This window comes from Bison bison, unplaced genomic scaffold (genome assembly GCF_000754665.1).
Source record: "Bison bison bison isolate TAMUID 2011002044 unplaced genomic scaffold, Bison_UMD1.0 scf7180017864460, whole genome shotgun sequence".
NCBI lineage: Eukaryota > Metazoa > Chordata > Mammalia > Artiodactyla > Bovidae > Bison > Bison bison.
In genome coordinates, this window is record NW_011495022.1 from 2,113,511 (window position 1) to 2,128,170 (window position 14,660).

Below are 14,660 nucleotides of genomic sequence, written 5' to 3' on the forward strand. Positions count from 1 at the left end.
GATGAAAATTAGGTAGAAAATTCCACCATCCTGAAAGTCAACCCACACAGTCATCAGACAGGTAACTATCTACCTGGATATGTTGTCTACAAGCCATGTAGGTGACAACTGGGACCATTCCTACAATAAAATAATTGGGAGCTGGCTGTGTTTTGGAGATGAGAGCAATGTAGGCCTTTCAACTTGCTTCCTAAAGAACATAGTGCCCTATGACAGTGCTTGATCACTATGTTCCCAGAGTGGATTTGAACTGGACATTTTTGCCTTGGAATTTCCAATTCACTCAGTTCCAGCAGATTATATTATTAAAATGTTCTTGGCACATGAGCATTTTTTCCCCCTTGGCAAGTCCAGACTGCCGTATTTAAGAAAATTAAGAGATAAGCCATTTTAAGTGTATGAAGAATAAAGGATCAGGCACAGTTATCTAATTATCCAATATGAGCCAGTCTTTATCTGGTCATCTTCTATTTTGCCCTAATGACTTTATATAGGCTACTGAGTTAGCCACGAAAGTCAGGTAGGAATGTGAACCCCCATAAGTCTGTTTGGGTAGAGTTCTCATGTGCATAGTAAGCATAGATAAATATCAGTTTTGAGACTAACATGCTGCTTTCTCTCTCATCCTAACGACATTCCATCTCCTCTAAATTCTGCATACATTTTACAAACACAGCTAATTTATTCCTTTCCCAAACTTTATTCTTACCTAGCAAAAGTATCGCAAATCCAAGCATTTACAAAATTACCCTTGGTTCAGACACTAAAAGTATTAAAACACTCAAAGAGCCCCAAATTAAAACAACCCATGAAATAAAGAGAGCATCATCAAAGAAAACATCACATTTGTCAGTAACTTTATGCCAGAGTCCACAAGGAACTGAGAAGCCAGGGCAGCAGACCTGCGGACTTGTGTCATGCAGACAGAAGAATGAGAGCGGTACCTGGATATCTGCTTCCTCCAGAAGCCACCCCAAGATGATTGTGTCTAAAGGCTGTGACTTTTCCTTATATAATAAAAGCAACTTTGAGCTGACGACTCTCTGTTTTGCTCTTTAATATATAATCGGACTTTGCATCACATTTTAAAGGTGGTTTCAAATCAAAAGAGTTTTTACTAGTAGGAAACACTGAATTCTTTAGGGAAAGCTGAGTTAAAAGTGGCAAATTAGAAAATGCATGTTTCTTCTAAATGTGATATTTGTCTCTTAGCAAGTATTCAGTCAATAAGACAATTAAAAGAAATATTCCTATCGTTTATGGACTGCTTTTCTCAATGCATGTAAAAGGCATGGGGAATTGTGGAACTAAAAGTGGAAATTTCACCAGAGAACCTAAAATAAAAGTGTTATAAAATCTTTCTGTCATCATCATGTACCTTACCAGCTCATTGATTTGTTTGGCATGGATTTTGAGGGGTGCATTTGGGGTATGTAGTTTTCTATTATTATAATAAAGAGAAAAGTGTAATTATATGAATCATGAATTGAGGCAGAAAGTATATGGAATTAATCATGAAAACCTCCTGTTTTTCCATTCTAGCTCCTGAAGCAATGTTGCATGAGCAGATTGAGATGGAGATGAAAGGTATTGTTACATTGAATGTGAGATTTAAATAGAAATTCTGAAGGATTAATAAAATCCTTGAGCTTCCTTCTGTTAGTATTATTGAGGAAAAATGACATAGATGTACAAATATATCTCTTAGAGTATATATTACTATGTCGCATGCCTGGTTTAATATGCTGATGGTTACATGCATTTCACAGTCATTTTTTATGGTAATTTAAACTTTGTATTTAAAATTTATCAGCCATATTCAACTTCTTGTTTGCAGACATTTTCAATAGCGTGTATTAGAAAAGGTTTTCATCTTAATGCATGAAATCATAAGTAGAAGTTTGTCTTCAAAATCACAGTGAATTAAATTGAACAATAGATAATAACCTAGCTGTCATTCTCAGAATGCAATGTCATGAATGAATCATAATTGAAATGCTTATTTGTTTAGGATGTGTGAAAATGTTACATCCCCATTCTGGTTCACACTTCATGCGCAGACATCATTTTAACATTGATATGTCTCTTACACTGGCTTGCAGATAGCTGCCTTACGTGATCCTTATTGCCTGCTTTTCTTTGCATAACATCATGACTTTATGGCTGTATTAGTTCGAATAAACGCCTTCTCATTTTATTTTATTTTAGCTAATTATTTATGGTCGTAGTTCTCATATATATTTCTTAAATAGTTAATTCTCCAAAAAAATAATAATTTAATCTATAATCAAAAGGATCAGAAAGGGCGTTTATTCCACTCTCTGCAAGTCAGGTAAGATTTTCCCCTTAGCCATCAAAAGAACAAAGTTTTCCTGCTCTCAAAACAAATATGTACAGGAACATGTTATTTTGAAATGCATTTTTGCTTGTTCAAGAAGAAATTTCAGCAGTTTGAAGAAAAGACCAGACAACGAACGATTTTCGTGTCAGAATCTTTTAAACAGAGCATGGTGTTGCGTTTATTCGAACAAATATGGTGAGTGAATTTTTTTTTATGGATTTGTGAGAATCTGTAGCATGCACTTTATTTCATTTTCTATTTCGCAATTTCATTTATTTTCAACTTTTTCAAATACTGTGGAAAATAGTAAAATGTTTTCTAATTGAACTCTTCTTTTAGAGTCATCCTCTGAGGAAGAATCTGAGCATTCAGAAAGAGAGACCCGCGATGCCTTCTCAGATTCTGAAGACAGAGACCACAGCTCCACGGCTGCTAAAAGATACGCGAGTAGAATATCATCAACAAGCTCCTGGCCAGAGTATTTCAAGCCTTCTTTTACCCAAAAACTTACATTTAAATATGTTTTTGAGGGTGAACCTGTTGTTTTTACATGTAAATTAATTGCCTGTCCAACTCCCAAAATGACTTGGTTTCAAAACAATCGACCTATCGCAACAGGGCTTCGACGGGTCATAAAAACAGAGAGTGATTTACATCATCACTCTTCCAGCTTAGAGGTTAAAAGTGTTCAAGACCGAGATTCCGGAAGTTACAGATTATTAGCAATTAATAGTGAAGGCTCTGCTGAATCAACTGCATCATTGCTTGTAATTCAAAAAGGGCAAGATGAGAAATATTTAGAATTTCTGAAAAGGGTAGAACAGACGCATGGAAATGTGGCAGCTTTAGCTGAAAGGAGAGAAGGGAGGTTGAAGGTTGACCTGAGGTTTACTGGTTCTCCCTTTAATAAGAAGCAAGACGTGGAACAACAGGGAATGATGCGAACTATACACTTTAAGACAGTGTGCCCTGGCAGGAAAACAGATTTAATGTATGAGGAAGAATATTTAGAAAGTAAATCTGACATAAGGGGATGGCTTAATGTAGGCGAAAGTTTCTTGGACGAAGAGACCAAGATGAAGTTGCACCGTTTACGGGAGGCTAGAAGAATGTTGATGGAGAAAAAGAAATTATCTCTGTTAGACACATCATCTGAAATAAGTTCAAGAACTCTGAGAAGTGAAGATAGTGATAAGGATGTTCTGTTCTCTAGAGAGGAAATAAAAAGCAGTTCTATGCCTGCTCTAGCTGACGATAGGGAAGAGGTAGATAATCCAACCGAGGGCACTGTCCAGGATCTTCAGGTCCTTCCTAATTTAATGGATCAAAATGTGGAATCTGGAGAAGCTCCCACAACCTTTCAAACTGCTGTCAATGAGGAAATTCTCCAGACTGAAATGAGAATGAGCCAAGAGGCATTTCTGAGAGAAAGTCTATCAAGAGAACATTTATACAGTAAGAGTGTAGTAAATGAGACTACCCAAGCAGGAGAACAACTTGAAGCCATTATGACCCAAACCAAAATTGTAGAGTCATCTGAAGATACCATGAATGTAAGTAAGAATGAGGAAATATTTGAGACCCCTGAAAAGGAGTCTCAAGTTACTACACCATACACTGGTGAATCTTTTGGCTCAATTGTAAATATCCAAGAAAGTGAAGCATTAGATACTGAAATAAGAAAAGATGATGTGAGAGAGTTACAACACTCCACCTCTGTTAAAGGTGATGAATTTGAAACTGAACAGGAAGAAAAAGCCACAAGATATTTTGAAAATCCTTTCCAAAAACGTCTGCAACGTTGCCCACCTTCGTTTCTTCAAGAAATAGAATCTCAAGAAGTTTATGAAGGTGACAGCTGTGAATTTGTGTGTCATTTTCAAGGATACCCTCAACCCATAGTAACATGGTATAACAATGATATACCAATCCCACATAATCGAGGCTTTATCACTCAGACCTTCGAAAACTATTCAGTATTAACCTTTTCTTCTGTTCTTCCTCAAAATGAAGGTTTCATTACCTGTGTGCTATTTAACCAATACGGAACGGTAAAAACAACGAGTGTACTTAAAGTGAAGTCAAAACAAAGGCATGATGTGGAAGCATATAGGGTCCCAGTGTTGCAAGACTATACTGATGAGGAAGAGGAACTGATGTTGGTGTTTGACCAAGCAAAAGGCATCCCTCCTTCTCTAAGACAAGAGGGCCAAGCAAACCTCCATATGTTAAAAACTAATGCACCAGTTCCTCCCTCTGAAGACACAGATTTGCTTTCCTTTCCTGTAGAAATTCAGATAACGGCAGCTACTCCTACCCCAGAACAGGATGGAGAGTCAAGAGACTTGTTTCAACTGGAGGAGTCAGAACCTAAGGCAACGCCTCAGGATGAGGCGACTCGCTCACCAAAACACAAGTTCGTATTCTCTTCTGACATTACTAACGAGCCACCAGAAGTGTTGCAGGAAATGCCACAACATGCCAGGTGTAGAGAAGGGGATTCCATAGTCCTTGAATGTTTACTGTCTGGTGAGCCTAAACCAGCGGTGACGTGGTTCCACAATGGAGTCCTGTTAAGGCAGAACCGGAAGTTTCAGTTTGAAGAAATTAATTGTTGCTACAGGCTATATATTAATGATGTCAATTCTCAAGATTCTGGGAAATATAGATGCATCGCTGAAAACAATTCAGGCACGGTTGAGAGTGTTTCAGACCTAACAGTGGAACCTGTCACTGACAGGGAATATAGTCAATTAGAAAATATGGGTGGAATTTATGCCAGATATTCCAAAGATCAACACATTCAGGGAGAATCTGTAAGGGCACATTTTTATGATTATCCAACTGGTTCTTTTACTCCCCAATCCAATATAAAAGAATATTCTGTAAGAGAGTATTTTCAAAGCCCTGAGACAGTTGAACAGATAGAGCAGAAAGTCCACGTTTCTTGTACATCTTCTAGAGAAAAACTGCCCAGATTTATGCAGTGCACTTCTAGATCCTTAAGAATCAACCAGCCTCTCCGAGCTGAACTCATACAATGGCAAGATGAAGGGGAAGAGGAACACGTAAATGAAAAATCAAAGCCACAGCAAGCAGAGGGGACTGTTTATCCATTTGGTGATGATGTCAGTGAAGTTAAAAATAGAAAAGAAGTAAGAAATTATTTTGAAAAATTCAGTGGACCGGAGAGGGAAAACGTGCAAGAATATGCCCAGACTGACTATTTATCAAATATCCCCTCTGAGAGACGTTCTGATAGTTACAATACAAAAGAATCATCTATCATTGTATGTGAAGAACCCTTTGGTGAAGAGAGATACTACCCAGGAAAAAAGGTGAGGCATAGAGTCATCGCATTTGAAAAGTTACAACAGGTAGAAAAAGGTGTTCTAGAAAAAAGATCTACCAAGAAACCATTTGTGAATCCTCCTCAAAAGAAGCTTGATGACAAAGACTTTCCATTAAGACAAAGAAAATCAAGACCAAGTAACCTACACACAAATGTGCATGAGGCAGAGGAAATGTCTCCAAACACTGAACAGGATTCGTCTAATACTGCAATGAGTTTAAAGCTACTTTCTTCTCAAACTCATAAGGAGTCTGAATTACAAGAAAGGGGACAACAGAAGGAAATAGCTCTTACAGATCAATCTGCAGCTTCTGAAAGGGCTGAATATGAAGCACCTGTTACATTTGACCTCAAGCAATTTCATGCTCAAATAGAAACTGCAGATGTAAAATTTCAAGAAGTAAGATTACATGGTGATCAACCAGAAGAAACTTATTTTCAAACCCAGCATCCTGCTTCTGAAGCAGCCGATGCTGAGAACCTTGTATTTGATCTGAAACAAATATATTCTCATTTAGGAGACCCAGCTAAGGAGTTTCAAGAGCAAAATCCTAGTCAAGAGCAGACAACACCATATAAAGAGGGAGTTCCTAGCCCTGAAACCATACAATCTGATACACAGGATACCTCTCAAAGCGTGCAAAGTAACATACTTGCAAATCCAGAGATTTCTTCCAGTAAGGAGTTTTCAGATAGGACTCTGAGGGAGAAAAGTGGCAGTGATGAAAATGCCTTTTATTTGGAAAAACATACGCAGGAACAAAATTTAGAAATTTTAAATACTGATATTTCTCTTAAAACTTTTTCTGAAGAGATCTATAGTGAATCATGTACCCTACTTCAGAGCTCATCTGCTGATGCAGGAGAAACTGATACATCTGAAAAAAATGGAGATGGGAGTTTCATCTCACATTTGAAAAAAGCTGCAAGTGAGGAAAAGCTTTTAAAGATTTGTGAAACGGAAGAAGAACATACCTTGGAACCAGAGTTGACATCATTTCAAAAGCAAGATGGAGGCACAGAGGCCTATACCACTGGAATTCTGGGAGACCACACAGGTGATGTTCAGGAAGCAGATGCACTGCACAGGAAAGTGCCCTTCAGTCAGCGCTTTCCCTTCCTGGCGACTGAGAAACAGCAGCATCCAAACGGACAAGTGAGGGAAGAAACGGATGCCCCTGAAAAAGAAAAATGTGGTGAAGAAATTCAAGTACAGGATGAAACTTCTTTCTCCACCACTGAAAGAGAAAAGGTAGAAACTTGTTTTTCTGAAAACCCTCCTAAGTTGGATGAGGCGCATACAACGGAGGTGACGGAATCCGAGACTTCCCTGACACAGTACTTACTTGCTGCTGGAAAACATGAAGTTCCTGAAACTAAAGACACCAGGCACAAGGCAGAACGTGTTCAGACTGACTCAGTCACATCAATGGAGGTGGAAGAAGTAACTTTCAACACTGTGTATGAGTATTACAGCCAACAACAGGAGTCCCTGGGACGCCCATTTTCTCCTGAATCTGATATTTCCATTGATGTGGGAAGTGTCAGCAGTGAAGAAATCTCTGAGCTAGATCAGTTTTATACCCCACCATCCTCTGTTGAACATTTTGAAACTCCAAAGTCTCCTGATCTGTATTTTCCTCCTTTAGATACAACTAAAAAATCCTCAAGAGATTTAGGGGATAAGACTACTGAAAGAACCACAGCTCTAGAGGAAACTACTGACAGGTACTCAACACCTTCTGAAGGTGAGGTAGCCGAAAGATATTCCACACCCCCAGGAGAGACACTAGAGAGATATTCCACACCTCCTGGGGAGGCCTTAGAGAGGTACTCCACACCCCCAGGAGAGACCCTAGAGAGATACTCCACACCCCCAGGAGAGACCCTAGAGAGATACTCCACACCCCCAGGAGAGACCCTCGAGAGATACTCCACACCCCCAGGAGAGACCCTAGAGAGATACTCCACCCCTTTAGGAGGGAAAACAGCTGAACAATACTCTATTCCTACTGAAGGACCAAACCCCACTGAAAACTTTAAAAGGCACCCATCAGAGCTAGGAAGCGAGGACAGTCTGTCAAGTGAACAATTCCACACACCTACAGAAGACAGAAGCTCAGTCTATGAATTATGGCGTTCTGATTCCTTTGGCACACCCAGTGAAGCCGTTGAACCCAAAGACAATGAGATGCCTCCATCTTTTATTGAACCGCTGACCAAACGGAAGATATATGAAAATACAACCTTGGGCTTCATTGTTGAAGTTGAGGGCCTTCCAGTTCCCGGTGTGAAATGGTATCGAAATAAATCTTTGCTGGAGCCAGATGAAAGAATCAAAATAGAAAGGGTGGGTAATGTGTGCTCTTTGGAAATTGCTAGCATTCAAAATGGAGATGGGGGAGAGTACATGTGCCATGCTGTGAACATCATAGGGGAAGCGAAGAGCTTTGCACAAGTGGACATTATGCCCCAACAAGAGAGAGCAGTGGCCCTGCCGCCTCCAGTAACACACCAGCATGTCATGGAGTTTGATCTGGAAAACTCTGCGTCAAGGACCCCTTCTCCTCAGGAAATTGTCCTGGAAGTTGAATTAAGTGAAAAAGATGTTAAAGAATTTGAGAAGCAAGTGAAAATAGTCACAGTTCCTGAATTTACTCCTGACCATAAAAGCATGGTTGTGAGCCTAGATGTTCTCCCATTGAATTTAGCAGATCCGAGTATGGCTTCAAGGGAGGCAGAGGACAAAGATTTAAAAATCGACTTAGAAGTATTCGAAATGCCTCCTCGCTTTGTAATGCCTATTTGTGATTTTAGGATTCCAGAAAATGCAGACGCTGTGTTCAAATGTTCAGTCATAGGCGTCCCAACTCCCGAAGTAAAATGGTATAAAGAATACACGTGTATTGAGCCAGATGACCTTAAATATGTGATTAGTGAGGAAAAGGGAAGTCACACCCTGAAGATTCGCAACGTTTGTCTTTCTGACAGCGCGACATATAGGTGCAGAGCTGTGAACAGTGTAGGGGAGGCCATCTGTCGGGGATTCCTCACCATGGGAGACTCTGAAATGTCAGCTCTGATGTCACAGAGAAGCAAAGTGATGTTAAGCAGTGTGAGGGAAGAGTTAGTCTTAAAGAGCAAATATGCAGACAGCTTTTTTGAATTTCAGGTGGTAGAAGGGCCTCCCAGGTTTATCAAAGGTATTTCTGACTGTTCTGCACCATTAGGTACAGCAGCTTATTTCCAGTGTTTAGTCCGTGGCTCTCCAAGACCCATGGTTTACTGGTACAAAGATGGGAAGTTAGTGCAAGGAGCAAGGTTCAGTGCCGAGGAAAGTGGCATAGGATTCCACAACCTGTTCATAACAAGCTTAGCGAAAGAGGACGAAGGTGAGTACAGGTGTGTAGCTACGAACAGATCGGGCATGGCTGAGGCCCGCGCTGTGCTCACCCTCATTTAAAGTTCTCCATGCGGTGTGCTAGTGCCTCCGTGATGATGAGAACTGATGAGTGCTTTCACTTTTTCCAAATTATGTAGATCTGATAAGTTTCCAAATACATCTGCTCTATTTGAACACACTGCTTTGAAAAAAACCCTGGGAAAACACTTTCTGTATGTGGAAATCTCTTGTTTGTAACACATGTAAATATTCTGTTATCTAAACTGCGGGATCATCACCTGTGTCAGTTCTGCCATGAAGCATCAAGCACTATTAAACATCTCCTTGGCTACCTACTTGTTGGCATTTCTGCTTTATCTCCCTTCCTCCTCCATAAAGTATGTCAGCAGCATGCATTCTCTTTTAGCAGATAAACTGTCTATGTAAACTGTGAAATGGAAGCCCATGTGAGATGACCACACAGACAAATGGTAAGGTAAAATCTCTCTGCTCGGAGTAGAGGTCATTTTTTAAATAACCCCTTTTCATCCAAATTCATGCTTATTTACTCAGACTTTGAATAAACCAAACAGCAATAGAAACCAGCTTTGCCCCGGTTGGTAACTAATTCTATAATTTGTTTTACCTTGTAGTCTTAATATTTACTTTTAGCTCTTTAAAAAATATTTTCCTTATTAATATCCCTCCTCTTAAGCATTGTAACTCTTGCTAGTGTTGACGGGACCAGTGGTGCTGTCTTGGTGATTAGAGTTCACCTAGACATTTGCAGACTATGCAAATATCTTTCCACTTTTGAAACTGCTTCATTTTCTCAATTTTTGAGATAACATTAAGTATAAAAATGCAGCTTTAATTTGATACTGGCCTGGGATGAGGAAAGTACTACTGTATCTCATTTACATATAAATTTTAAGCTGTAGCACAATTTCAGAATCTTTAAAATTAGAAAAAGAAGGTGGGATACTTTTAATATTGAGGCAGTATGGTAATTTGTATTTCAGATTATATACAAATAGTAAGATAATTAGCTTTCCTGTCATTTTCCTGAATTTTATTTTTAAAACTAGAAATTAATAAGCATTCAAATTTAAGATATGTCAACATATATGTTTCTAAAGTGACTCTTTTGGTTTTTCAAAATTATAGTAAATTCACAAAATCCTTAATGTACCTAGGTGCCACTGTGAACTAAATTTTCTCTCGTATAAGATATAATAAATACAAAGAAATTTAGTTTTCCTGTATAAAAACAAAGGGTTAGCCCAAAAGACCTCAGAGGCAATCATTGAACTCGGATTGTATGTCATTCCAGTCAGTAGTAACTTCTCTTAATATAATTCAGAATGCATTTTAGCTTTGCCACAGTTGACAAGAGGAATAATAGAATGTAGTAATTAGATTGTGAAACTTTTCTTCTTCCCACTCTATAAATTACTCACTATTAGCTTATGGCTGTTTTCCACCCTGAGTTGAGCAATGTTTACATACCATGATCATATTAAGTATACTAATTTTAATTGAATTGTAAAACATTAGTCATTTAAATTTTCAAAAGAATCCGTATATCCAGTTATGTTTATTATGTTTCTTTCATTTGTCACATTTTTTATTCTCACGGTGGGAATTCCCTAAAAGCCTTTGAAATTAAAGAAGAAACCGGGGAGTATATGTAGGATCCAGACAGAGCAGTCAGGCTTGTACCCCACCCTCCTCACTGCCCCGCAGAAGAGCATCGGCTTTGCTTGCTTAGAGTCACCCATAACTTATCAATATAGATACACTGTTGTGGACCTATCATTTCTGTTTCAACCAATGAGCACACAATATCTGTGGTCATAATTATAGAGATGGTGTTAATATATCACATCATAAATCCCTGAAATTAAAGTAATTCTACAGTTTAGAGACTTGGGGATTTATTCTACTTTTAGTCACACAATGGATGTTTAAATAAATTACAAATTCAGGTTATGACAAACAAGCACACTTTACCCACATGTTATACAGCATCACAATAATTCAAACTTGTTCTTAAAAAAAATAATAAGAAAAGTTTTATTGCCTTTTAGATTGGCAGAAAGAGCTTAAAACTATGCTTTTATGCTTATGAAAAGGTGGGTTTTATTTGATTTTGCTCATTAGAATTCTGTTAGTCTCAGGAGCATTGAACTTGAGGATATTCAAAATAGCAATGACTGAGTAAAAATAAGCCTTGCCCACAGTTGGCTTAATTATTGTTACAGATAATTAAATGGAATTTTTTATTTTCCAGCTCAATGGCATATAACTTAAAAGCCTGAGATATTAATTTCTCTTCTGCTAGATATAAAATTCATTGTACTACACATAGTAGAATCTAGACATAATTATTAGGTGTTACTACTGCATGTATTTTTAACTACACCTTTCATGTTGCAGCACTCTTGAATTTCACATAGTATCTTTTTATGGTTACTATACCACGTTTAGAAGAAAGGGAAAACACTGAAAATATTTCAACATGTTAGTGAGTAGGGGATTTTCACTATATTGACCTTCACTCCATTTACAGATACTTTGGGAGTATAAATGAAGGGAAAGCTGACATGAGTGATAACATTAGAGATTAAATGTGAAGTTAAGGGGTCATTGTGAAATTAATCAATGTTTTTACAACTTACTGATTGAAATGATAAATAATTGAGTATTTATAGATAAGTTTTATCAATATATTTATAGCCAACAGACACTGAAGTCTTGCTCTTTACTGCTTATACATTTGTATTAAGACATAAGACTGTTCCCTGTAATGCAAGTGGAGTGAACTAATACAATAGTCAAACTACTTTTAGGTAAAGTAATAAAACTATTATTAACAGAGCTGTTCTACATACCTAACAAATTTAATGAAAAGCTAATCTCTTGTTATCAAATTACATTTCTTTCATTCTGTTCATGAAACTTTAAAGAATATCTGTTATTCATTGCTTGTTTTTCTGTTCAATAAGACTGTATAGGTATTTCTTGTGCAATAAAATATAATCAAATTTTTAATGCTGGAGTTTTCTCTCATTTCTGATTCTCCCATTTTCTTAGCATAAGCCTCATTATAAAAGCTTTGCTGAAGTGATGTGGCAATTCACACAGGCAAAAGAAGCCCTGCATTTCTAGTAACTGAAAACAGTGGTTCTCTTACAAATTCAGATCAACCATTTTCTGTAGCCACTTATTTTTAATAATGGCTTCAGTTTATAAGCAGTAACTAAAACATAGATGTTTTATTTTGGAAATAAACAGTCTTCAATTTGACAATGATCATTCTTAAACTCAAGAAAATTCTAAATGTAAGAAATAATTATGGATCTTTTTAGTCATTTATTTAAATAGTCCTTAAATATTTTATTTAATATTTAAGTAATATTAAATGATATTAGTTACTTAATATTTATTGGAATTTTTAGTTAAAGAAATTTTAGTTAAAGAAAAATATTTGGATCCAGAATTCTTTTATTATAAATATTTAGCCAGCAGTTTTGCAAACTTTAGAATTGAGACTATCACAAAGGAAAACTCATAAGAACATCTTTAAAATTTATAAACTCTAACACTAATGAAATGGATTGAAAGTTGCATCAGTACGTATTTATAATCATATGATATAATAAGCTAAGGTTAAAATTTTAGAAATGTGCTTTTTGATAAATTAATCTCATGATAATTAACAATTTCAGGAATAAAGCAGAAGACGACTGTCAATTGGTGTGTAATTCTTTGACTTCTTCGTTTAAGTAAAATTGATAGTAAAATAATAATCATTTTTTCCCATACAGAGTTTTCTATTTCTCTTCTGTCTGCCGAAGAAGAAGGACCTCAAACCTCTAGCTGTGACCTTCAGTTATTTAATAGAAATGAAACACTTGAACCTTTGTCTGAACCTTCAGTTTATTCACCTAAATTTGATTCCAAAAAGGAGGGCAATGCCCCAGTTTTCATCAAAGAAGTGTCAAATGCTGAAATAAGCATAGGGGATGTGGCGAAGCTGTTTGTTACTGTCACTGGCATTCCCACACCCCAGATACAGTGGTTCTTTAATGGAGCAATGTTAACCCCTTCAGCTGACTACAAATTGGTGTTTGACGGTAATGATCACAGCTTAATCATTCTGTTCACCAAACTGGAGGATGAGGGAGAATATACATGTATCGCCAGTAATGAATACGGGCAGGCAATGTGTAGTGCGTATCTGAAAATAAATTCTGAAGCCGAGGGCCATGAAGAGCCAGAATCGGCAGAGAAGTCTCTGGAAAAGCTCCAAGGTCCTTGTCCTCCTTACTTCCTTAAGGAGTTAAAACCAGTGCATTGTGTGCAGGGACTCCCTGCCATCTTTGAATATGTGGTACTCGGAGAGCCTGCACCTACTGTTCTGTGGTTCAAAGAAAATAAGCAACTTTGTACCAATGTGTATTACACTATCATTCACAATCCTGATGGTTCTGGGACATTCATCGTCAACGATCCTCAGAAAGAAGATGGCGGTCTCTATGTCTGTAAAGCAGAGAATGTGTGGGGTGAGTCCACCTGTGCAGCAGAGCTCTTTGTGCTTCTGGAAGACACAGACATGACTGATGCCACCTGCAAAGCAGCGCCCACACCAGAGGCTCCGGAAGGTTTTCCACACACATCGGTAAAGGACCCTGCAGTTGAGACGTTTGACTCAGAGCAGGAAGTTGTAACTTTCGTAAAAGATGCCATTTTGAAAGCTTCTTTAATTGCAGAAGAAAAACAACAGTTTTCTTATGAGCAAGTGGTTAAAACCAATGAACTAAGTAGTCAAGTTACTTTAAAAGCTGAGCAACTGCAATCCACAGTCATACTGGAACACGATATGCCCACTCCTGAAAGCACCAGAGAACTTCTTTCCATCAGTGGTACTATTCATGTCCAGCCTATCAAGGAACTACCTCCCAGTTTACAGCTACAGATTGCCCAGTCCCAGGACACCCTCCCCAGAGAAGATACTCTGATGTGTCAAGAGCCTGAGTCACAGGTAGTTCTATCAGATACGGAAAAAATCTTTCCAAGTTTCATGTCCATAGAGGAAATTAGTTTGTCAACAGTTGAGTCTCTGCAAACTTTATTAGCTGAACCTGAAGAGAGTTATCCACAGCCATTAATAAAAGAAACACCAGCCCATTCATATCCGACCTCTGTGGCTGAGGAAGTACTTTTATCAAAAGACAAGACAGTGTCTGCAGTGGACAGAGGGCAAAGAGAGACTTCTCAAAAGCAAGAGTCGCAAAATGCTCTCTTCCTGAATCAGAACTTAGCTGAGGGACACGCACAAAGTTTACAGGGTCCTGACGTCACAGTCTCCAGGGTCCCTTCAGAACACACGTGCACAGAAAGTGAAATTTTGATGGAAAGTGTGGATCAACTGGATAGTGCAGGGCAAGATTTTGCAGCCAGGATTGAGGAAGGCCAGTCCTTAAGGTTTCCATTAGCATGTGAAGAAAAGCAGGTACTGCTCAAGGAAGAGCATTCTGACACCTTGGCATTGCCCCTGAACCAAACCACTGAGTATAAAA

At 38.0% G+C, this 14,660-nt stretch overlaps 1 protein-coding gene across 1 annotated transcript in view; it reads left to right on the plus strand.

Moving 5' to 3' along the window:
* Positions 1 to 14,660, plus strand: part of TTN (titin) — a 275,334-nt gene that overhangs the window by 53,476 nt on the left and 207,198 nt on the right. Inside the window, 1 exon segment of the mRNA XM_010859754.1 lies at positions 1,543 to 1,587. Coding sequence (XP_010858056.1) covers positions 1,543 to 1,587 — 45 coding nt within the window.